Raw genomic sequence first — 25,706 nt, 5'->3', positions numbered from 1 at the left:
GATCCCCCTCGAACACCGAAAGACAGTCACTCACGCCCTAGTCACCATCAGAAGCGACTACGGCAACGCACTCTACACCGGAATAAACAAAAACCTCATCCGCAACCTACAGAACATCCAGAACGCCGCCGCAAGACTGGTCCTCAACCTGCCAAAACACTGCCACATCTCCCAGCACCTGCACACACTCCACTGGCTCCCCGTCGAGGCGAGAATCACCTTTAAGATGCTCACCCACGCACACAAGGCCCTCCACGGCACCGGACCAGCATACCTGAACAGCCGACTCAAATTCCACGCACCCCAAAGGACCCTACGATCAGCCCAGCTTTCCTACGCCGTGGTCCCCCGCACCAGAAAGACCAGATCGGGAGGCCGCTCCTTCTCCTTCCTCGCGGCCAAAGCATGGAACGCCCTTCCGCTCCACCTCAGACAGACAACATCGCTCCCCATCTTCGCAAGAAACCTCAAAACCTGGCTCTTCGACAGACCCCCTCCTTGATGGAATGGAACCTGCACCCCCCCCACCCCTCGCGCCTTGAGACCCTTACGGGTGAGTAGTCGCGCTTTAACAAACTCCTGATTGAGAGTGTGTACCGCCTAGTTTATGTAGTACATGGCTGTCATGTTGTCCGTGCGGACTAAGACAGCCTTGCCCAATAGTTGCTTTTGGAATGCTTTTAATGCTAGAAATATGGCTAGTAACTCCAGGTGGTTGATGTGGAGTAACTTTTGTTGCAGTGTCCACCTGCCCTGCATAGCGTGTTGCAGTAGGTGAGCCCCTCAGCCGGAGAGCGATGCGTCCGCTGTCATGACTATTTGAGAAACTGGCTCTAGGAGCGGTCGCCCTTTAGAAAGTTTCTTGGTGTTCCACCATTGCAGAAAGAGGGGAGTCTGACCATCCACCAAAACTAGGTCTGTTAATTCACCTTGAGCCTGGTTCCACTGGCGTGCTAAGCACTCTTGAAGAGGACGCATTTGGAAGTCTTGCATGAGGCACTATGAATATGCAAGAGGCCATCATCCCAATGAGTTGCATGAACACTCAAGCTGCAAGAGTGCGTTGCGGTTGAAATTTTGTTAGAAGAGCTTGCATTTTTGCTATCCTAGCAAAAGAGGGATAAGCTTGCGCTGTTGAGGTGTTTATTGTGGCACTGAGGTATTGTTGTATGTGGGACGGTTGCAGATGGGACTTGGTGTGGTTTTCTGTGAACCGCAAGTCGTGGAGTAATTGGATGGTGGTGTGAGTGTGTTGTACATACTGACTGTATGAGCTGGCTTTTATGAGCCCGCAATCGAGATATGGGAAGACATGAATGTTTTGTCTTAAGTGTGCTGCTACCACCGCTAGGCACTTGGTAAACACTTGCTGTGCTGTTGGCTGTTGAGACTCCGAATGGGGGTACTTTGAGTTGGTAATGCTGTCCGTCTAGTACAAATCAGAGATACTTTCTGTGAGCAGTGTGAATGGGAATGTGGAAATAGGCGTCCTTGAGATGTATGGTGGCAAGGAAGTTGTTTTGTAAAAGAAGATGAAGGACCTGCTGGAGTGTGACCATGTGGAAGTGGTCTGATTGTATGTACAGGTTTAGTGGTCTGAGGTCTAGAATAGGCCTTAGAGAGCCGTCCTTCTTTTGGATAAGAAAGTACAGGGAGTAAACACCCTTGTTTTGTTGGTGCAGTGGAACTGGTTCTATTGCGCTTTTTTGTAGGAGGGATATGATCTCCTGTCTTAGCAGTAACAAATGTTCTTGTGACATTGGACGCTGTTTGGGTGGTATGTTGGGGCGGGGGGGGGGGGGGGGGGGGGTAGACGTTAGTTCGAGACAGTAACCCAATTGGATTATTTGTTACATCCACCTGTCTGATGTGATGTTGGTCCAGACAGGAAGGAATTGTTGCAGTCTTCCCCCGACTGGAGTGAAATGTTGTGGGGGAAGTGGTGGGAAGTCATTGGGCAGGGGTGGAGGCAGAGCGGGAGTTGTTATGCCTCTGCCTCTGTTACGGTTACCCCTGTAAGCACCTCTTTGGTAGCCCCTAGTGAAGGTGGATTGGGTAGGGGCTTTGTAAGAAGTGGAGGGGCTATCTGAGGAGTAGCCTCTGGTGGTGCTTCTGTATGATGAGCGACGAAAGGAGCGTCTGGGAGTTTGCGACTGCAAGGCTCCCATAGATTTAGCTGTGTCGGTATCCTTTTTTCATTTTCTCAAGGCATACGTCAACATTCTGGCCAAATAGGAGTTGCTCATCAAATGGTTGATTGAAGATGGCACTTTGGACTTCAGGTTTGAAATCTGAAATGCGTAGCGAGGCATGCCTACGGAAAAGGACACTGGTGTTAATTGCCCTTGAAGCAGTATCTGCCTCATCCAGGGCACAACAAATAGAGGTATTGGTGATAGTTTTACCTTCTTGTATAAGCTCATTGGCCCTATTTTTATATTTGTCTGGAAGGTGCTGCATTATGGATTCCAGCTCATCATAATGTTCCCTGTCGTACATCGCTAATAGTGCCTGAGTATTGGCGATGCGCCATATGTTTGCTGCCTGTGACACCGTTTGTTTGCCCGATGCATCCAGGAGTTTAGACTCCTTATCTGGTGGGGAGGGGGGTGGGGGGTAGCCTCACCTGATGTTTGGGAATTGGCTCTTTTACGCACATTGGAGACTACAAGCGAGTCTAGTGGTGCGGGGTCTGGGGGGCAGCCTTATACTTCTCAATTCGAGGGTTGATGACTCGAGCCTCGACTGGATCTTTGAATACCTCTGGTTCATGCTTAATGACCCCTTTAAGCATGGGTAGAATTGAGGTGGACTTTTGTGTGGTGTCAAAAGTATCCATAAGGAAATCTTCCTCCACTGGGTCTGTGTGTAGGTCAACCCCATGGTATTGGGAAGCTCTTTGGACAAGTTGGTTAAAGTCCATAGTGTCCTCTGGGGGGGAAGGCCTGGAGGAGTATATGTCATCTTGTGGCAAGTTAGGGACATCTGGGGTGCTATAATCATCCCAAGGGTCAGGTGAGCCAGGAGGACTTGGATTGCCTAGTGGTTCATTTTCTGCACCTCCCCCTGTGTCATCAGAGGTGTTATCCCCGTCGTCATCATCTTCTATTGGAGTAGGAGATGGTGTAGGAGAGTGATGTGGAGGTGGAGGAGGAGGAGGTATCATTAGAGGAGAGGTTGCAATGTCCTTCTTAGGAGGAGGAGCTGGTGCAGGCGCATCTAGTGGTCGTTTCTTAGAGCTAAGAGTCAATCAACCAGTTTTGGGATCCTTTACAAGAGGGTTTTGGGTAGGATCTGGTTGAAATAGTTCTTCTGTGGAAGGTAGATCCTTCTGTGCGGAGGTCTTTGGTTCCGTAGGCTTTTACGGCACTGAACCGGTAGCGTCTTTTGGTTTTGAAGCGTGCCCTTTAGCATGGTCTTTGGCCGGTGGAACGTGTAGTTTTTTCGGTTCCGAGGCCTTTTTCGACTCCGAGGCATGGGAGTCGGGGCTCTTTGGTGGCAGTTTTTTGGTCAGCTCCGACTGTGTCTTTGATGCAGAGGAGCCGGTGCCAGTCTCCGGCGCCAAGTGCTTAGATGTGGAAGCAGCTAGCGTGGATGAGGAAGAGGATGGCTTCTTTTTTGGTGCCGGTAGGTGTGTGCCGGTACCGGGGGTAGGCTCACTCGAGCCCGAGTCGCCTGAAGGCTTTATAGGCTTCTTTAACGGGCCCGAAGGCGAGGCATGATAAGCAGTCTCTCGGTGTGCACCTGGGCCCGAAGGTGAAGGCGTAACCGAAGCCTTTTTCGAGGGTGTCAAGGAAGGGTCGGGGTCGACGTGTGTACTTACGACCCGCTGTGCTGGAGTGATGCCCTCGACGTCCGAGTCCTTGGCCTCGAAGTCGCTGACAATGCCGTGTTCGACCCGCTTCTGTTCTGGCACGTCAACGCCCTCTTGAAAGATGTTGTCTGGGATCGAAGATGACGAACGAGCCATATTCCTTCGAGCTCGGCGGTCCCGAATTGTCTTTTTGGAGCGGAAAGAGGAGAAAGAGGAACAGTCTCTGGCCTCGTGCTCCGGTGACAGGCAAAGGTTGCCCACCTCATGGAGATCGGTGTGGGGAAACTTCGACCCACATTGAGGGCACTTCTTGAATGGAGTCCTTTTCCTGAGCCAGAAGATAAGGCCCAGGTAGGGCCGAAGGCCTTTGCCGACGACCGGAATCGAAGACTTCGAAGTTAAGACTCGGGTCGATTGGGAATGCGTTCGAGACAATGCCATCGAAAATGTTGAGGATTGTGCGCAGAAGAAGAATCGGTTCCAAACCGGAGTGCAGGAAACACATCCGAGTCCGATGGCAGAAAAAAACAATCTAAGGATGGAGCAATGCACATGCGCAGTGTAATCCAAAGGAGGAGTCCCCTATCTCGTGACTTCCAAAGACTTTTTTTTTTAATTTAAAATATTTTATTGAACAAAAGCAGAGGAAGTGGACAGTCATGAAGTACAAAATTGACATAGAAGGCATACATTCAGCGGTACATTAGAAGTACGAGTGAGGGGAGGACCATTCCTGGTCATCGCCATTTCAGTTGTAGGGGAAGTACAAAGTTCGCCTCTATAATTATTCCAATGTCCCCATTTCTTATCCCAAATTCCAGGACATCCCCTGACCGTGTATACAGTTTTTTCAGATAACATACATACATCCATTGCAGCGACCCACTTCATCAAGAGCGGTTTAGTTGGCGAGCCCCATTGCATTGCAATTTCACGTTTTAGTAAGAGAAAGCCTAGAGCCGCCCATTGTCGTTCCAGTGTAGTGAGATCCGTGGGGTCCCATACATTAAGGAGTCCGCCCTTGGGAGACAGGGGAACAGGTTTTCTCAGTGCATCAGACATCTTGCGAACAGCTCGCTTCCATAGGTCCTGAATCATCGGGCATTCCCAGATAGTGTGGAAGAAGGTACCAACCTGCCCGCAGTTACGGAGACAGAGATATGTCGCGCGCCTACCAATTTTGGCTAGGAGGGGGGCGGACATGTATGTTCTGTGTAATATCTTTAACTGTATAAGCCTAAATCTGTGATAGATAGCTGATTCACGCTGATTCACGCGGGGACATCAGTGCCGCTTGACATTCAGTATCTTCCATGGTACCAATATCGCCTTGCCATTTGTCTCTCAGAAGCTAGAAGTTGTTGGGCACAGCTTGCGGTAGGTAAGGGATATCACCTTGGCTTGAAGGGGTTCTGATAAGAGTCTATCCTCGAGAGGAGAGGATTGTGGAATAGAAGAGAGATTAGGGACATTAGCGAGTATGGCATGCTTGATTTGGAGGAAGCGGAAGGCCTCAGATTGGGCTAACTCATTTTTTTTCTGGAGCTCTGCGAATGTCAGTAGTTTGTCCTTGTGAAGCAGGTCTCCCAGGGTAGAGATGCCGATCATGTCCCATTTGTCCAGAGCGGAGTGGATAGTGCGAGAGTGTCAGTCCAGCCGAGCCGCCTATTTGCTCAGTGTCTGTGACATCGGGCCTATGTAGCGGGTGCGGGAAGGTTTACCATACAAGGTCCCAAGGTAGCCCTCTCGGCCCATCTGATATCGTTCTAGGTGGAAAGCTGGATTTGTCGGTGGACCATATAACCAAGAGTTAGTGTCAGTCAATTGAGAAGCCCAATAGTAGAGTCGGATATTGGGCAAGGCTATACCGCCATCGTACTACTCCTGCGTGAGCGAGGGAAGAGCAATGCGGGGAGAACTACCGTCCCAGAGGAGGAGGCGGAGGTCTCCTTTAAGTGTGTTAAAATAGGATTCGGCAATGGGAAATGGGCAATTCTGCAAGGCATACAAAAAGCGAGGGAGTGCAAGCATTTTAAAAAGGGCTGCTCTGCCCGGGAGAGACAGAGGGAGTGATCTCCAGTGCGATATGTCGTTATGAAGTCTGTGTAGCGGGCCCTTGAGGTTACGGTCATAGAAGATTTTGGGGTCTGGGGTGACAAAGATGCCAAGGTACTTGAATCCGTCCTGGGCCCCATCGATCGAGTATCCCCTTGGAAGAGGAGGGAGTGGGCCGTGCAGTTGATAGAGGATTTAGGGGAAGAGACGTAGATGAGGATGTCGTCTGCGTATAGTGAGAGCTTCTCAATTGTATCATCATTACACCGGAAGCCTCGGATAGAGGTCTCAATTCTAATCCAATGGCCCAGAGGCTCCAGGGTAAGCGCAAACAATAGTGGGGACAGAGGACATCCCTGCCTAGTACCCCTATGTAGAGGAAATCTTCTGGATGTATGACCATTAACATAAACCTGACCCCAAAGATCAGTATAGAGCAGTCGGATCCACTGAATGAATTTGGGACCAAAACCATAACGAAGTAGGACTTCGAAAAGGTACGACCATTCTATGGAGTCGAAGGCTAGTGTGGCGTTGAGGGAGAGGATAGCTGCATCTTCTTGAAGATATGGTATACTTCCAAAGACTTTTCAGGACAAAAACAAGTGCAAACATCCGGGCCCAAAACTAGGTTGCGATCTATGCCAAAGTGTGTAATCTGCACCTTATATGCCTTAAACGAATATATGTTCCTTTCCCGCATTTATTTTCTCTGCAGGGAATCACAACGCGGTTGTTGTAACGACCGCATTGTGATTCCCTGCAGCTGTTTACCGCCTCAAACTTAGTGTTTCTTCCTAGATGGCCGTACTAGAAAGTGGGAAGGGGATATCTATATCACCCATTTGATACCAGGGGCAGCCACAGGCTAAAAAACTGTCAATACCCCAAGTGGATGAGGCCTTCTAACATAGGCAAATAAAGAAAGAAAAGCTTCAAATTTAAGTTCAACATAGGAATTTTGTATGATAGTGATCCTCAGCCTAACTCATGAGCAACAAGTGACTTGCACTACACCTGTGTCGCTGGCCTCTATCATAGACTCATCTATATAGTGCACACTGAAGCAGTGCCAATCACGTTTACCATGCAACAGCACCACTGTTTTTATTGCCCTGCCCAACACAGAAGCAGAGCTGTATTCTTAGTTGGCAACGATCTGCCGTGTATGGGTAATTAAGTAGCAGGTATCCGGTAGTAAGGGAAGGTAGGGAGACCCAGCAGCAACTACTCCTTGTAGTCCCATCTAGAACGATAATAGACTGCTTCTAGTGCCAAAGAGATACGCAAACAGGTCTAGCCAAGGAAACAACCCAAAATAAATCTATAACCCTAATGAGGTACACAAACACATGTGAAGCATGGATCCCTGGCTTGGATTTACACCAGACTTTTTTCATAGTTGCAAAAATAAATCTCATTTCGAAATACTGAATTTCATTGCAACCATTTTCCTGAGTGGCATGTGGATAAATGACCCTAATAAAAACATGTTGGTGTTTGGGATATTGTTTGCTCAGTGTGGAGTAAGTTACGTAATTAAGAAACCCCTTTTGGGTCTATAGGTATTGCAAACTGCTTAGAGTAAGCTACGGTCTGTACGAGCCTATTAGTCTGTACGAGGAACCATCACATTAATTATGTTAAATTTGCAAATGGGGCACTAAGAATATTTTGTGAAATTGGAAACAAGTTCCTTGGGGTGAGACTATTTAGGGAAAGAGCACGGTTATGTTTTCATAAAAGGGTATGAGTTTCATTGTGACAGTGCAAGCCAACTGTGAAAAGGCTGGGAAGTTCCAGCTCCTCCAGTGCTTCATCTCCTTTGATCATCATTATTCAGACAATTTATAGGTGATAAAGCAGAAAAAGGCATGAGGTGGAGTAGCACCAAAGCACACATGCTACAAACCTCATGGCATGAAGTTACAATTAAGAACTGAAAGGCCTGTAATAAGACCTCATACAAGCAATATAAATTCAGCAATCTTTTAGAAATAAATCCTGATTAGTTAATTCCTCACGCAATTTAATTTGAATGTCTGAACAAATAACATAACCAATCTGATGGTCAAGATGTTACAACAGAATGGTACAGAAACCTTGAAAGGGACAAGCATAATCACTGAAAAAAATGATTTACAGTCTTGTTTTTACCTGTATTCAGGATGTCGGCTTACAGGATGTTCATCCCTATGCCATCTGTACCCTGGATCTTCCTAAAACATGGTAAACAATTTTGAGATAATATAACATTTCATTTGTTTATAGAAATACTGCATTAAGCTTACGAAAGACAATGGAAATATTAAGAGAGGAAGTCGATAATAATGACCACTGACACTCATGTACTCTTCTTCTACTAAACTTAAGATGTCCAATTCCTTGAAAGATAAGCAGAGATATTTTTCACAACAAAATAATTAGTTTTTCAAAGGAAGATTGTGCCCGTACTTTACAACTCATATGGGTGCTGAGGCTTCCCATATGTCAAACCTTTACTCTCAGTCTTTGCCTCTGGGGCACAAGCAGAGGGGAAGATGGTTGGTTATCAGCACAAACTGGTGCTTTGGAATTGCAATAATAAAATTCTCTATGGTCAGCATTTTTGACTAACAGCTACATCCATTCCACTTAACTCCATTGACAAAGAGAAAAATCAATCACCTGAAAATCTGATAGGGTAAAAGCACCTGATAGATAGCCATACATTGCCAAAGATATTCTTTAAAGGGTCAAGGGTAAAAGTAAAAACCGGATTTGATGCAAACAGTTGCATTTGGGACAATTAAAATACCTTGCCTGCCTTCTTTGGCTAAGGACAAGTTAAAAACACATTTTTGTTTAGCAACCCTGATGCATAATGGGTCTGAATTCCCATATAACTACTGGAGTTATTCGAGTTGGAGTTGCCTGCGGGGCCAATTCCCCCGCTGTGCTGGGGGGCGGGGGGCGCGCACAGCGCCCCGGTTCTCATGATGAGCTCAGCTCGTCATGAGCCACGGTGGCCGTGCTCTCATGACGAGCTGAGCTTGTCACGGCCAAACCTGTGTCTGTAGAACGTTCAGCACAGCGGGGGAATTAGCCCTGCGTGCGAGTGTTGAAGCTGCACACGGCCACAGTGGCTCATGGCGATATGAGCTCGTCATGAGCATGGGAGGGGTTAAGAATTTGAGTACAAAATGCTGGTTAATTAACCTCAACTTCATGGATACTGACGGAGCATGGTTTCGCATAAATTAATTCTGCTCAATGAATACCCCCATAACATGTACTAACAGCAAGTAGATGTAGTAAAATTAAAGTACATGCAACATAAACACAAGGGAACTGCTTTGCGCATGCCTGAATGAACATATAAATGAATATGGTAATAACGCTTGTGTTTTGAAAGTAAACAAAGAAGTTGCACGAACAGACCACATGTGCATCAGTATTTAGCATGTTGAATCCTACTTTAAAGTAATTATCAATGCCGCTTTACACTAAGCATATGCTAGGTAACACTAATGGGGAATAGTGTAAGGTGGGTGGTAAACCGAGTAGGCTTCATTATCATATAATTAATAAATGTTTGTTTCTATCTACTTTAGTGTGCTGGATGAAGCCTCCATCTTTTAAAGTTGACATAAGTAGGAGGGGGAAGTTTCTCGGAGCGATTCTGCTCTGACATGAGGCAAGCATGACGTGCTGAGCACCACAGATGACATGAAGGAGTGAAGAATGTTATTAAATTGTATCATATATGGGGAACGTGTGGATAAACTGAAATTCAGACCATGGGAACCATCTTCCACAATTGTTGAATAAAGGTGAAGTCATGGTAGCGTGGGAAGGACATGTCACTTCTAGGGTAGATCTGGGGTGCCTTTCTGGGTGTGGTTAGGAGTTTAGGCTGACAGGTGAGAAGCATCGCTGTCCATCGGTTTGCAGAGAGGCCTAGCTGTTCCTGACCGGTCCTTTTCCTGTTTCTACATCCTTTGTTCGCTCATTGTGTTTCGGGGAACACCCACCATTTCCTTGTCCAAGGGGGCGATTTTGCCTACAGACCACTAGGTTTGTATTTAGCCTAAATCATTTTCAGAAATCTAAGAACTAATGTATGATGTCTTTGAACTTTTGTCTCTCTACCTATCAACTTCGTCAATAATATTTAATATGCATTATTTTAGATTAACCTATTGTCTCTTCATCTATCCTTCCATTAGGTATGTTGGCATAAACATTTGCTGAAACTATTGTCTCTTACGCTATCCACTCCATCATTGCACAAAGTCATTGTTAATGAGTTTGAACATGTATAAATGTTCTCTTCCGTGAGATTCAGTGTTTGTAATCCGTGACCAAATGCAATTGAGCATTAACTCTTTAATATTTAAGATAACATTTCATTATTAACTTTATCATGAGTCTGATCATTTTATTGACAAAATGGTTAATAAGGTCAGAAGTTATCATTGCCATCAACTATTCAACTTGGTCCATCGACCAAATAGAAGGAAAAGTTGGTATTTGAGAATTAGTTATAAAAAATGTCTCATTTGAATCTATTAAGAGAAAGAATTGCTTGAACTTATAAATTGACCCCAGCACATCAGGGATTCTGGGTGAATGAGTATGGGCCATTGTAGTGTGATGTTGTTGAGTATCGATTCCTGATCAGTTATTGGCGCAGGATCAGTTTCTTGGTAGCAGAGGACGGTTTAAGTACTGATTAGTTTGGTAATGATTATTGATTGTATGTTCTTAACACAAAAAGTTAGTGTCATGTTCTATGTTGTCTAGAACTACAGGTATGGAGATACTTGAGGAATCCCGGGATTGAATCTGCTAGAAGTAGGCAGAAAAAGAGTGTGGTAAAGACATCACATTGCAGAAGTATGTTCTCAGTTGAAATAATACCTACAACCTACGGAGGGCTGTAGGTGTTATATTTCATATGGGAGGATAGTGTCGGAATAGTAAAGGATCCACTTCCAAAACTCTAGCCGTTTTTCCAGGAGAATAGCAAGACTCCTTTTCACGCCAAAACGTCTTCTTGTGAAATTCAGTTTTTTTTCTAGAGGAGTAATAGATCCACCTTGAGCTTGTCTGAAGGGTAAAAATAGCGCTGGTCGTTATTAGGATTTAAGAGTGAAAAACTATCTCTATACTTAGTGGACCAGACAAAGAAGCATTGTTTTATGTTGTTACTTATAGAATTTTGACTAAAGAAAACCCAGAAAAATATTGCCGTAAAATTTGTAAAGGGAGGGTCAGTATAAGGAGTAATACGGACGTCAGAAAAAGCGGGGCGGACATTGATCAGACCACGGGCGTGTATTGAGTTGTGATTGGTTGGTTGGTGTGAGCCGCGCTAGTATTGGTTGAGACTTTGCCTACATAGCAGTGCTCTGATTGGTTGTTTGGTGTGAGACGCACTGGCATAGAACAGCAGTTAACCAATAGAATAAGTAGTATTACGAAAAGGTTGTTTTTGTTTGTTCATGATAAGACCCATTAGTGGAGGAAGCAATGAAGTTACTGTAAAATAAATAATTTAAAAAAAAAGGAGAAACCAATTGTGACTAGAGAGGGAATTCAGATTCTGCCTCCTAAGACGCCTGCTTCTTTTAGGATGTTGAAACGAGGACATCACACGTGTATGTGGTTGGAAAATTGGATTGAGTATACAAAGGGTGATGGTGTTTTTGTTTTCTCGCTACATAGTACATTTAATGTAAGGATATTTAAAAATTTGAGGAACCATATGAATTAATTAGCCCCAAACCCTATATTGACACTGTACGAAGCATTAGAAGAAAGGGAAGTAGAAGCATTTGAGAGAGAAAAATATAGAATTGGTATCAGAGGTTACAGGAGTATGATGTTCAGGTACCCTTTTGAGAGCAGGGAACAAAAGATGGAGGAAAGCCATGGTAACAGAAGGATTATACCGAGTTTTAACAGTTGATGAGCAGACTGGAAGTAAATGTAAGGAGAAAAGAAACCATATAGAGACTTCAAGTGTAAGAGGTGATATGAATGATTCTGATGATGATGATGAATTAATAGAGGTCATCAGGAGTAAAAGACCTCCACCATATGAAGAGAATTTAGGAGTAGTGACTCCAAGTGCCCCACAAATGGGAACTCCCTTGACCCCGCAAGTCTTTGATATAGCAAAGGTAGTGAAGGAAAATGAAGCAAAACGGTTGAATAAGGCCAGAAAAGAACAGGTCCAGAAATTGAATCAGTTGAGTTTGAATGCAGAAGCATTGACTGTACCAGTAACAATAGGTCCTGTAGTTCCATTGTACGGAGATAGACAGAATGCGTCAAAAGTGCATGCATTATTTGTGGGCGGTTCTGACTAAGTTCGGGTTTGGCCCCGAATTTATTAGCTGGGTGCGTCTGCTGTATTCTAAATGACTGGCCCAAATAGTTGTAAACAACAGGGTTTCGGCGCCATTTCTGCTCGGTCAGGGCAACCGGCAGGGATGCCCCCTGTCCCCCCTCCTTTTTGTGCTGGCCCTGGAGCCGCTAGCGACCTGGCTGTGTTGGGAACCATCTATTCGGGGTTTGCGATGGTCCTCTGAATGGGAGGATCGAATATCCTTATACGCAGTTGATATTCTGCTTTATTTGACCTCGCCCCGGAAGTCCCTTATTGTTGTTTTTGATGTCTTGGCCTCTTTTGCCAGAAATTCGGGACTCTCCATTAATTGGGGGAAGTCCCAATTGTTTGTGTTGAAGGGTGAACTGTCCTATACAAATCAATACGGATGGGTTCAAATATTTGGGAATTTTCATTTTACTAGAGCCCGCGGCTAGGTATGCTTGAAACCTTCCCCCGTTGCAGAGGCTTAGGAGCGATATTGCTAAATGGAGGAGACTCCCTCTTTCTCTGTTGGGTAGGGCGGCCCTCTTCAAAATGATGGCGCTGCCTCGCTTCCTTTATGCCCTTTAGAACACCATGGATGTCGGGCCGGGTAGCTATTTTCGCGAGGTCGAGGGGCTGCAGCGTAGTCTACTATGGGAGGGCAGAACCCGTATTGCGTTAACTAGGTTGGCTCTTCCCTGCTACGATGGAGGCATTGTCCTCCCTGATATCAGAAGGTACTATTGGGCTTCCCAGCTGGCAGCGATTAACCACTGCACGTACGGTCCAGTAGCTGATCCGGCCTATGCCATGGATAAATGGCTTCTGCCTGGGGGGTAAGGGGGTATAGCAGGGTGCTGTACTCGATACCGACGAAACTGGATTTGACGGGCCAACCAAGCATGCTGTTCGAATCTGGCATGATGTCACCAGTTCCTTAGGTTGGAGAGATAAATTGACCTTGGCCACCCCACTCTTTGACTCTGAGAAGCTGGGCAAGCTTTGGAGGACAAAAGGGTTCGATAAATGGGATCTAATAGGGATCTCCCCCATTGGGGATGTCTGAGGTAAGGGGAGGATCAAATCGTTCGCAGAAATGCAGGCGGAATATAAATTGACAAATTCTGAATATTTTCGTTATGCACAAGTCCGGCACTCGCTCCAGGCTGCTCTGCCCAGGGACTTGGAGCCCCCGGAAGAAGCTAATTAATCATAGAGCTGATCCCCTTGAAGAGCTGAGGGCTAAGTAGGTCCAGGATGGGATAGAATTAGACGGTGAGGACTGGCAGATGGCAGTGTCCTCCCCAAAACAGGTTGCTATTCCGGCTCCGCTGAGGCTGGTTCAACTAAAGGTACTGCATAGGGTCTATGGCACGGGACCCCAGCTGGTGCATATGGGTCTGTCGGATTCTGGTCTGTCGAGATGTCAGTGTGGTCTGAATGGTTCCTTTCTCCACATCATTTGGGAATGTACACATATCACCAAATACTGGCTCGAAATTCATGACATCATGTGTAGGGTGTTGGGGGTCTCTTTGATGCCGGAGGCGAGGAGGTGCCTCCTGAATATATGGGAGCCAACTGACCTAAACTCTGCACAGACAGTGGGCTACACAGGGCTTCATGATAGCGAAAAGAAATATTGCCCAGCTATGGGGAGCCGTACAACCTCTCACCTTGGAAGTATGGGAAAACAACTTAGACTGGTGTATGTTTAGGGTAAAAACTGTCTATCTAGCGAGGGGACGCCTTCGAAAATGGTCATTCGTATGGGGCCCCCGGAATCGTTAGAGGAGAGATTTGTGTGCCACCCAGAACCGTTGAATTCGATGTGCCCTCTTCCCCATGATGTCCCTAATCATGTGTTTATGTATTCTTCTTTTACCCCCTGATGTGCTATCGGTATTATGGCATTACCTCTGTACTGTGATTTCTGCTGACGCTTTGTTTAATAAAAAGAATTATATAAAAAAAGTGCATGCATTAGCCGTGTCAGGAAATAGCATAAGGAGTGGTATGAATGAGGATGGACAGGCAAATGCAAATAATACCTTGTTAGAGCTTCCGGTTAGTGAGTTAATAACAGAGACCCCGCAGAGAAGCATACAATTAGACCCCAGGTGAATAGGGCCAAATGTCACTCCAATAGCAGGGAGTTTGGCAGGCCCCTCACCAGAAGAAATGAAGCCTTAAATAATTGGATAACAGAAATGACTAAGTCAAAACCTCAACCACAGAGTAAAAATGTGAGTCAGTTGAAAGTTGATTTGGAATAAATGATTATTGGAATGATAAATCCAGACAGATTAGGGACCTATTGTGATGAAGAATTGTTGTTTATGTGTAAAAGTATGTGTATGTGTAAAAGTATTACTTGGAGGGCTAAGAATTTACATGGTAAAATATCAGAAGCCACTGGCGAGTATGGAGTAGACATAGAAAAATCGAAGGTATTGCAGAAATCGCACAGATTGGCTTTTCAGTAACAAGGATTTAGACAGCTTAAATATGTCTGGAAAATGGTTGCAGATAAAGAAATTAATGAATAGCTTGAAGAAATTAGATGTGGACCGTTGGAAAGTTAGATGGACGAAAAAGAAGGAAGATGCAGCTAGTAAAGGAGCATCTACATTTTGATGACCTGACTTTATAGAAGGTTTTAAGAGAGGGGGTAACCCTGACCTGGGGGTGTGGGGGGGGGCCGCGGTGGAGGGGGGGGGGAGATTCTTTTTCCCCTCCCTCGTGGGCTCTTCACCAGTTTTCTTGGCAGCTTGCCTGCCTTTAATGTTTTAGTCTGAACAGCCTCATTAATAACAGCTTCTATGGGGCCTCTGAAGCCAAAAGTAAGTGAAAGTCAGGACTTGCCCCGGATTTTCCTACTGTTTGGGTACGTAGAGTGTACCTGGATGTTTTATTAGACTAGATACCTGATTTTACAGGTGCATATCAGACTTCTCCATATGAGCATCCTGCTGTTCCCGGAAATCCTCTTCGCCTCCTAAATGCTGCTTCTGATTATCACTCGAGGGCAGGGGGGCTTCTCTCCCACTCTCATCTGATGCCGCTATTGCTCTGCCTCTTCCGCACTCTCCTGCCTTCGAGCCTCTTCAATACGGCTCGCCTGTGCTACCTCTGCCGCTACGCAAGTGCGCATGAGCTGTCCTTGTATGGCTCAGCTGTTCCGCGGCTTGTCTCCACGTTGGAGCAGTGATTCCCGGCTCAGGGTGTCTCTGGATGCCCCCTGGACAAACCTGCATGAATCCGCTGTAGAAAAGGGGTTTTTACGTGTGTTACTATTTCGCTACTTCGCAATTGCATTTCAAGGTTAGGGAAGGGGGTTAATGGAACGCTAAACTTTTGCCATCTTCATCTCCTCACTCCGGCGATCCGCGGCCGCCATGTTCCCCACAATAAAGTCATGTCCCACTCAACTACAGTAGGAGTGGGCAGGGAGAAAATAGCGGCTGTCCCCCCCTTTCCCGAAGGGAGCCATAGAGGGGAGAACTCACAGTTGAAGCTACTGATGTGACTAATTAAACATGGGGAGATGTAGGTAATACTGAGGCAACTAATGGCTGTGGTGGGTCATTGGAGCGGTGTTCCAGATTACAACACAGAATAGATTCAGTGCCCTCAAATCAGGGGAGGAGGTGGAAGAAGAAAGCAGATCTTGCACGAAAGTTCATTACTAGACTACAATAGAGATAGCATCAGAAACAGCGACAGAGGCAGGGGGATTAAACCTACACCTGGAAACTCTTTTGGCCTCTATTCTACTGGGATTAAGGTTAGAGATCAGTAGTAGGTTTAAAACATCTGAAGCAAAACAGGCAGCTATACAAGCCTCCTGCTCCACCCTGGCACAGAAACTAGATGAGGTGGCAGTAAGGACCAATGTACTGGAGGTAGAGGTAGGATTGATAAGGAATGACATCACAAAGAACACTGAGGGATTGGGAGCATTGGTTAAAGAGAACATTGGACTCAGGGCAGACCTGGGAAGAGTCGAAAATCACTCTAGAAGAAACAACCTGATACTCCTAAATATACCCGACGAAGGTTCTAATATTAAGGCTTTTGTAATAAAGTTGTGTTGTAAATGAATCTAGGACCCTAATATAAAATCCAGATTCATGCCCTTACATAGGTCTATTTTATCATATCCTTATAAAGGCATACAAATCATTACCATATTTCGCCCAAACCATACAGCCCAAATACGGCAGGGATACTTTCACTAAGCTCCAAGAATTAACAACGTTTTCATGCAAAAACCCGCCTTCAGCAGCCCGGGACTTCCCCCTGCTTGCATATTAAGTTCTCCTAGAACTCTCGGCATTTTCCAAGAATTGAGCCTTTGAGTGACGTTATTAAGTCCAAACATGCGTAAAACTCGGCACCTTCAAAGCATAAATATGCCTTGATTTGCCCAATATAACACACAGTGGTTTGGAGCAGATAGACTATCTACTTGCTCGACGCACTGCAGCAGCAAGTGCCGAGAAAAGCCGACCCTCCAGCAGACATGCTCCTTGCCGAGAAATCCAGTTCCATTGTTTCCAGTTTAGCCTTGCGGGTATCTGGGAAATCGAGTTTCGAGAACGAGATACAAGACCTCCTTCATTCTGAAACCAAAGGTACGGAGCTGATTAGCCCTCTTAGAGAATTCTTGGAATTAGATTCCTGGCGGAAGAAACCCTAGACTTAAAGTCCTCCTCGTATGCTCCCTCCCTCATACTAGACTTAGGTTAGGTACACCGGGGTAGGCGTATTTCAGAAGCACCAGTTGAGTACTTTTAGTCATCCTTTATTACTGTATGTATTTTATACCTTTTACGCACTTTATGGCTTAACACCCATATCATGCTTTTACAGTACTATTTTATAATACTGTTCGTATTATATGCATTGTACTTCATATTAAGCTTTACTATTGTAGCAGTTCATTTTCAATGCTTGAGAAAGAAGACTGTTCAATAAATAACCTCTTTTATTGAAAACGCCAGTCTCTCTAATTTCTCAGCCGCTCTGGTGAAACGAAGCATGCACGATTGACTGAGTGAATTTGCTATCTATTGTTTCCGCGACTCTAGAGATTGCTTTCTTAATAATAGGAAACAAAGTTGTCAGGTTTATGCGGTTGTCAGAAACTAATCCCTTCTTGTGAATTCGAGAAAGTTTCTAGTGACCTCTGAGCTAGCTGGCACTCACAATTAAGTCTAATATATTCGGTAGAGACCCTGGGGATCTCACGCCTGCGTCTAAGCTACAGGATATATTATTACAATGCACAGAGCCTATTGGGAATATAGGAACTACACTACATGACGCCCAACGTTTGGTAAGGCGATAATTTAACGCTAGATACTAGAATAACTCAGTCGTGCTTTTCACACAGACCCCTCTTTCCCGTAAAAACTCCAATAGACGTCTGGAGTGGGTGAAAGGGCATAATATCCGCCAAAACTAAGTAGGACGAGAATCCTATATATTAGTTGTTGGTTTATTCAACGTTGAAGGATACAGTGCTCCAAAAATATTGTGCACCTAATCTTGGTCTCCTTGAAACTTGCTCTGCAGACCTCTCAGTAAATAAAAATGAGTGACTATCAAAGGGAGAGAGCTAGAATAGCAGCTCAAAGAGTGTTAGACAACACAACCTTCCCAGAAACAGACCCGGATGCTAGAGGCATCCCGGCAAATGTAAGAAAAACCATAACTATAAAACGTATAGAAAATGGGGTATTATCGAGAGGTGGTAAAGTCATAATTGTGATAGAGGCACACAAATATCGGCAGACAGAGGTATTCTACTCTTGGATTACTTTTCCACAAGCAAATCCAGTAACAAAAGAGTTCCACTACTAAAAAGCAGAGGAACCTCCAGAGGAATAAGTTCATTTTGAGGACATTGAAATTCCACTAACTTACCAGGAGCATCAGCTCTGGTTTAACGGCGCCCTAAATCACCAAAACCACATTTCCAGGCTCGATCCACTAGGTAGACCAGGAGCTACATGGCCGGTACTAGCCAGCTATACACCTCATCCTGACATTGAAGAAATGTCAGATAGAGAACTCTTAGTACAGCTGAGACAATTAATTAAAATACACAGACAATTGGTTCAATATGTCATGAGGACTTTAACAGTCCAACCAGCAATAAAAATTCCATCCCGTACCAGGGGAATACAAACAAAATTACACCACAGACTATACAGTCAGTCAGTCATTGGCAAGTTGCCTGCCAAAAGGGAACAGATTCCGTTTTGGCTAGCACAAAAAAATCACTCAAATAGAGGCTGTATTTCCCGATAGTACACCTCATGAAAAACACAGGATTCTGACAATCCGTTTACCAGTGGGGATTGCACCGCATGTGGAGGACTGTAACACTAGGGGTACATTCTTTGCTTCAATCTACACAAAACACATGGTGTTCTGTCCATGACGGTGATACCAGATGTTCTGAGCCAGATTCAGAATGAACATGGTCCGGAATCAGCCTTAAATTTAGGTATGAAATTACTAAAATATTTCAAACAGGTGTCAGCTATATTATTAGCTAACATTAGAGGTGAAGCAGCATCAGTGTTAATACGCCAAAAGTTAAAGGAAACAGATATAGCAGACCAACCATTTGAACTTGCTAGACTAATTGAAAAATCTTATGAAGAATTAGGAAGAGATAGTTTGGGGAGGAAACCAATAAAACCCCAACTAACTGAAAATCCCGAAAAAACATTTATTAAAAATAATCTCACAACTCCAAAGAAGAAGTGGGAGAGTAATAAACAGTTTCTTCCTAGAGAAAAATATTCTCAGCCCAGAGGGAGATCCCCCCAACGAGAGACAAGTCTCCCCAAAGGGAGCCCTCTGAAAAAAGATATAATCTTAGAAATAGGGATAATTTGAAAAAACCTGACAGTTATCAAGATAATGATACACGTCCCTCTCGATCTTTTCAGACTTCCTGGCAGAAATCGGAAAGAAGAGGACTGTCAGAACAGGAAGAACGCGTCAAGTCCAAAGACAAGGAACCTGTTCACCAAAGTAAAAAAGCTAAATTTTCCAAAAAGAAGGTAGCAAGCATAAAAATCAGAAATGCCAAGGATCTTGAGGACACAACTCAAGAACGGGGAGTGAGCTCAGACAATGCTAGGAAGCGCAGCAGAAGTAACCATAGTTCGCAGGATCCTGAAGGATCATCTGGAGACAGTGGACATGAATGAATACATTCAGGTCGAAACTGCAGACCCCAAGGTTAGTGTACCCCACAAATTATATGAAACAACGCTCCGGATGGAGCGGGACCATAACAAGAAAAATAAGACCACTCTTTTGGGAGAAGCTCTCTAAGGGCTATGACATTCTTCTAGCTGAACAAGACTGGCCACCTGAATTTTTCAGGGAGTGCCCACATGGCGAAGATATAATTATGCAGGCCTTCTCGAATCACATCCCAATCCATAAAAAATATACATATGCCAGAAAATGGGCAGTGGCACAGGCTCTAGCACTATATAAAAATCATGTAGGATGGGATGAGGAATCACCTCCCCACAAAATCCAGTTAAAAAACCAGCCCACTGCACTAAGGCAGTACCCAGTAAAGCAAGAAGCTAAAAAAACAAGTCAGGGAGATTTTAAATCAACTTGAATACCAAGGGGTGATTGAAACAAGCACCTCACCTATAAACAATCCTTTGTTTCCTGTCTACAAACCAGACAATACATATCATCTTGTATTGGATTACAGACACCTTAACTCTTGCTGCTATACATTTGCAGTACAAAACTCACATAGTGCAGCACTAATGAATAACATAGTGCGCAAGAAATATAAACCAGCATTAGAGATCTCAAATGGATACTTCTGTCAAAACATTTCACCAGAAAGCAGGCATTTGACCGCTTTCTCAATAATGGGAACCCAGCGACAATTCTGTAGTCTGCCCCAGGGATTCAACAATAGCCAACGGTTATTTTCAGCAAGAGTAACAGAGTTACTCCACAAATACGATGATGAGGCATTATCTTATGTCGATGATATCTATCTGACTCATGATAATTTGGAGGTACACTTAAAAAGGGTGAACACCATAATACTTGGTTTCGCCTCTGAAGGGTATAAATTCAATTTAAAAAAATCAAGAATTGCCCACCTCAATGTCATATTCTTGGGATATGAATTGTCAACTGAAGGGAAAAGCCTAGCAGCAAACTTTCTAGAGAAATGTGCGCTGCTCCAACCTCCAAAGACGCTGAAAAACTTACAGGCAATTCTAGGTTTCCTGAATTTTGGAAGAACTTACGTTATGAACTACGCAGAGAGGGTTAAACCTCTCTACAAATTAATCAAACCTGATTTTAAACAAACACATTGGACTTAAAAACACACAGACATTTTGCGTTTAGTCGAGACAGACATGTTAACAAAAACAAAATTAGATACACGCGAAAACATGAGCAACCTTGTAATCCGAATCATCCCAGGGAGATGCGGATTCAAATACCTAATCTTTAATGAAGGGGAAACAGTACCAATAGCGTACAATTCAGACTTGCACACACAAGCAGCAATGAAATTTACTTCAACTGAAAAGATTCTGACAGCGGTTCAAACTGCTGTAGCAAGAGAGAGCGCTCTCGCACAGGGTAGACATATAATGATTGTTACACCTGTACCTACCTTAGAGGCAGTAACAAAGGCAAGCATCCTGAATGCAAAAGCTTTACATCCAAGATGGATACAATGGGTTAACTCTCTAGCTGCAACAGACGTTAAATACGTGTTTGACCCGAAATTAAAAAATACAAGAATTTTTCCAGTATGAACATGAATGTACTCTGCCGACCGAAATTCTGCCCCTTAAACATTACGGCTGTATAATATATACAGACGGATCAGCACAACCCGCAATTGGGGGTAAACAAGCCTATATTGCTGCGTGCGCGATTGTTAAAGTTCGCTGGCGCGAAGGCAAATTTAGACCTTTGGTCACAAAAACTCAATTACTCAGAGACTGTACAGCTCAGCGAGCTGAACTACAGGCTTTCAAGATGGCGCTTGAAAATACCGATCGCAAATTCCCCACACTAATAGTGTGCGATTTGTATTACTGCGTCCAGTCTTACAATGAGTATCTGCAGAACTGGGTTCAATACGGCTTCAAAGATGCTAAAGGTGGCACAATCAAGCATAAATTGCCTGGTATCGTTGTAACTTATTTATTTAATTTTCGCTGCTCATTGGCCCTGCGTTGTGTTGTATTTATAGCGCTTTGCTTTGAACAGTGTACTAGTAATCGGCGACTGTGCCCCTGCTTTGTTTTCAGATACCCCACTGCCATTTTATTGGTTTGTTTACCTGGTTTGTTCCCCGTGTCTCCTCCCCGCTCCCGCCTCCCAGCTGACCCTCCCACACACTAGTATCGTTCTGCAGCCCCGTCCCCCACTGCCTCTGTGACTGTCGGGACCTGCTCGTCAGAGGTCGCTCCCCCTCGCTCCCTGCCTGTCCCGAGACGCTTTGCTGCTAAAATCACCAACTCGAGCGCTTCGACGATATCGTAGCGCCTGGTATCGTTGTAACTTATTTATTTAATTTTCGCTGCTCATTGGCCCTGCATTGTGTTGTATTTATAGCGCTTTGCTTTGAACAGTGTACTAGTAATCGGCGACTGTGCCCCTGCTTTGTTTTCAGATACCCCACTGCCATTTTGTTGGTTTGTTTACCTGGTTTGTTCCCCGTGTCTCCTACCCGCTCCCGCCTCCCAGCTGACCCTCCCACGCTCCACCCCCCTCCACTCTCCATTTAAGACAGATGGACCTACGCGCAGCGTCCACGCGCAAGGTGCGCTAAAGGTAAGCCCGTCTACGCCCGTCCGCGCCTGGACCGCGCCCAGCGCCAGTCCCCCTGGTCCCCGCCGCACCCAACCCACTACATTCACATATGATGCCGCAACTCTCCTCGCCCTCAACCCCGGACGCACACCACAATGCTGCGAAGCCACCCCAGGACGTACCCACGGCCCATTCGCCTGCCTCTCCTGCAAGTTCAACTGCTTCAGGACCCTCACCAAATACACTTCCTCCATACACAGCTCCGACTCTAACCGCCTGAAGTGCATCCTGCTTAACACCCGCTCGGACCACAGACACGCAACTGAACTCTGGGACCTACTCGACACTGCGTCACCGGACATCGCCTTCCTTACAGAAACATGGATGAACACATCATCAGCACCCGACATCGCCATAGCCATACCGGACGCTTACAAGATTATCCGAAAAGACCGCACCAATCAAACAGGAGGAGGCATCGCCATCATCCATAGGAACACCATCAAAATCACGACCAGCTCCGACGATATTCTTGCAACCGCTGAACATCTCCACTTTCAGATCCACACCGACCCTAGGACCACACTTAGAGGCACCCTCATCTCCAGGCCTCCAGGTACCCGCACTCAATTCAGCGATGACATCACGGACTTCGTCAGCCCACATGCCCTCGCCTCCGAGAACTACATTCCTTTAGGAGACCTCAACTACCACCTTGAAAACAAACACGACAGCAACACTTCCACCCTTCTGGACAACCTGGCCAATCTCGGACTCAAACAACTTGTTGACACCCCCACCCATGTAGCCGGACACACGCTCGACCCTATCTTCACCTCCAGCAAGCACATTTCCTTCGATCGCACCACAGCTCTCCATTGGACGGACCACAGCTGTGTTCACTTCAGCTACAAAACCACCCTGACCCACAACCGCCCACAACCTATTCCTCTGAGAAACTGGAACAAAATCACCTCCGACCAACTCCTCACATCACTCAACCAAAACCATCCCACCCTCTCATTGGACCCAAACCAAGCAGCCACCAATCTCAAGCAATGGATCACCCACAGTGCTGACGAATTAGCACCCCTGAAAAAGCAAAAAAAATCAAATCAGCCAGCAAAAAGGCTCCCTGGTTCAATGATGACCTTAAAAAATCCAAGAAGCTATGCCGCACCCTGGAGAAAACATGGAGAAAAAACCCAACCACCGACAACATGGCCACCCTCAAGGCAGCCACCCGCAAACACCACCAACTGATTCGATCCGCCAAGAAATCAGCATTCAAGGATCGTCTCGACAACAACACCCACAACAGCAAGGAACTTTTCAACATCGTCAAAGAATTCACCAACCCCACCGCAGCATCTAACGACATCACTCCCTCCCAAGACCTCTGCGATGCGTTATCCTCCTTCTTCTACAACAAAATTGCCGACATCCACAACAGCTTCGAGAACACTCCCAGCGATCAACCCTCCCCACCCCCCTCAGATCCTACTCCGCCAACTAACAACCTTAGCGCCTGGAACCCAATCACCACTGAAGACACCATCCGCCTAATGAACTCAATCCACTCTGGCTCGCCAACCGACCCCTGCCCCCACCACATCTTCAACAAAGCTGACTCCATCATCGCACCCCATCTCCGTGATGTCATCAACTGCTCGTTCAACTCTGCCACCTTCCCAGAAAGCTGGAAACACGCCGAACTCAGCGCCCTCTTTCAGAAACCCACAGCAGACCCCTCTGAACTTAAAAACTACCGACCCATATCCCTCCTCCCTTTCCCCGCCAAAGTCATTGAGAAAGCCGTCAACAGCCAGCTCGCCGCCTTCCTTGAATCCAACAACTCCCTCGATCCATCTCAATCCGGGTTTCGAGCCAAACACAGCACCGAAACCGCCCTCATTGCAGCGACAGACGACATCCGAACACTACTGGATAACGGAGAAACAGCGGCCCTCATTCTACTCTACCTCTCCGCCGCTTTCGACACAGTCTGCCACAGCACCCTTATACAACGCCTCAGCAACATCGGCATACAAGGAAAAGCCTTGGGCTGGATCATCTCGTTCCTCGCCGGGAGAACTCAAAGAGTCCGACTTCCCCCATTCAACTCAGAGGCCACTGAAGTCATCTGTGGAGTACCACAAGGATCATCACTCAGTCCCACCCTCTTCAAAGTTTACATGAGCCCACTCGCATCCATCGCGCGCCAACACTACCTCAACATCATCTCTTACGCCGACGACACCCAATTAATCCTTTCCCTCACCAAAGACCCTAACACTGCCAAAACCAATCTTCACGAAGGCATGAAAGAAGTAGCCGAATGGATGAAACATAGCCGCCTAAAACTCAACTCAGACAAAACGGAGGTGCTCATCCTAGGATCTTCCCCCTCTGCCTGGGACGACTCTTGGTGGCCTTCCGCTCTGGGCACAGCACCCACACCCACAGACCACGCACGTAACCTTGGCTTCATCCTAGACTCCTCTCTTTCGATGTCCAGACAAGTCAACGCAGTCTCATCCTCCTGCTTCAACGTACTTCGCATTCTCAAAAAGATCTTCCGCTGGATCCCCCTCGAGACAAAAAAGACTGTCACCCACGCACTAGTCACGAGTCGACTGGATTATGGTAACACACTATACGCCGGAATCACAGCAAAATTACAGAAAAAACTTCAACGCATCCAAAACGCATCAGCGAGACTCATATTGGACATCCTTCGCCAAGATCACATCACCGGACACCTAAAAGACCTCCACTGGCTTCCCGTCAACAAAAGAATTACGTTCCGTCTTCTCACCCACGCACACAAGGCCCTCTACAATCTAGGACCCGAATGCCTCAACACTCGACTGTCCTTCTACAAACCCACCCGCCAACTAAGATCGTCCAATCAAGCCCTCGCCGCAGTCCCGCGCATCCGAAAATCCACCACGGGTGGCAGATCCTTCTCCTTCCTGGCTGCCAAGACCTGGAACTCACTCCCCACTCACCTCCGCCTTACTCAAAACCACATCTCCTTCAGAAAAGAACTTAAAACCTGGCTATTCGACAAATAATGAACCCCTTCCCCAAGCGCCTTGAGACCCTCTGGGTGAGTAGTGCGCTATATAAATGCCCGAACTTGAACTTTAACTATAACTAGTTCTTTTGCAGAAAGAACTACAAAAGACTCACGTGATACATACACTGAGTCATCAACGTGATGGCGTTCATGTTGCAGGGAATTCATTGGCTGTGCAAGCGGCTTCCATAGCAACAATCAAACGCTCAAAAAGAACGATAGACGGTGAAACGCTATTAGCGGTAAAAGCCTAAATAAATGGCAATTCTGCAGCGTTACCTCCAAACTATCCACTCACTAATACATACATAATAGATGCAAACTCCGTTCCTTTTGCTCAAATCCCTGGAGTGGCGGACAGAGTAATTCCAAACAGGAAGCTGATGCCTTACTTCATGAGGCACACATGGTAGAGGGTCTGAGACATCAGAAAATCAAGGATTCTATAAAGGAATTAGAAGCAGTGTACTGGTGGCCAGGAATGAGCTTGGATAGCTACGAATTTGGAATTATTTGCCCAGACTGCAACAGATATTTTTTTATTTTTTTTT

The 25,706-nt window shown here is 45.7% G+C and overlaps 1 protein-coding gene across 3 annotated transcripts in view; it reads right to left on the bottom strand.

The window, feature by feature from the left end:
* The window catches only part of PPHLN1 (periphilin 1), a 718,032-nt gene that overhangs the window by 399,980 nt on the left and 292,346 nt on the right, over window positions 1-25,706 (bottom strand). For all 3 annotated transcript variants that reach the window (XM_086919492.1, XM_086919497.1, XM_086919496.1), the window contains one exon: window positions 8,027-8,088. In XM_086919492.1, the coding sequence (XP_086775618.1) occupies window positions 8,027-8,088 (62 nt within the window). The remainder of the gene's footprint in view (window positions 1-8,026; window positions 8,089-25,706) is intronic.

This window comes from Lissotriton vulgaris, chromosome 1_1 (assembly GCF_964263255.1).
Source record: "Lissotriton vulgaris chromosome 1_1, aLisVul1.2, whole genome shotgun sequence".
Lineage (NCBI taxonomy): Eukaryota > Metazoa > Chordata > Amphibia > Caudata > Salamandridae > Lissotriton > Lissotriton vulgaris.
This window is presented reverse-complemented; position numbering and strand designations above follow the sequence as displayed.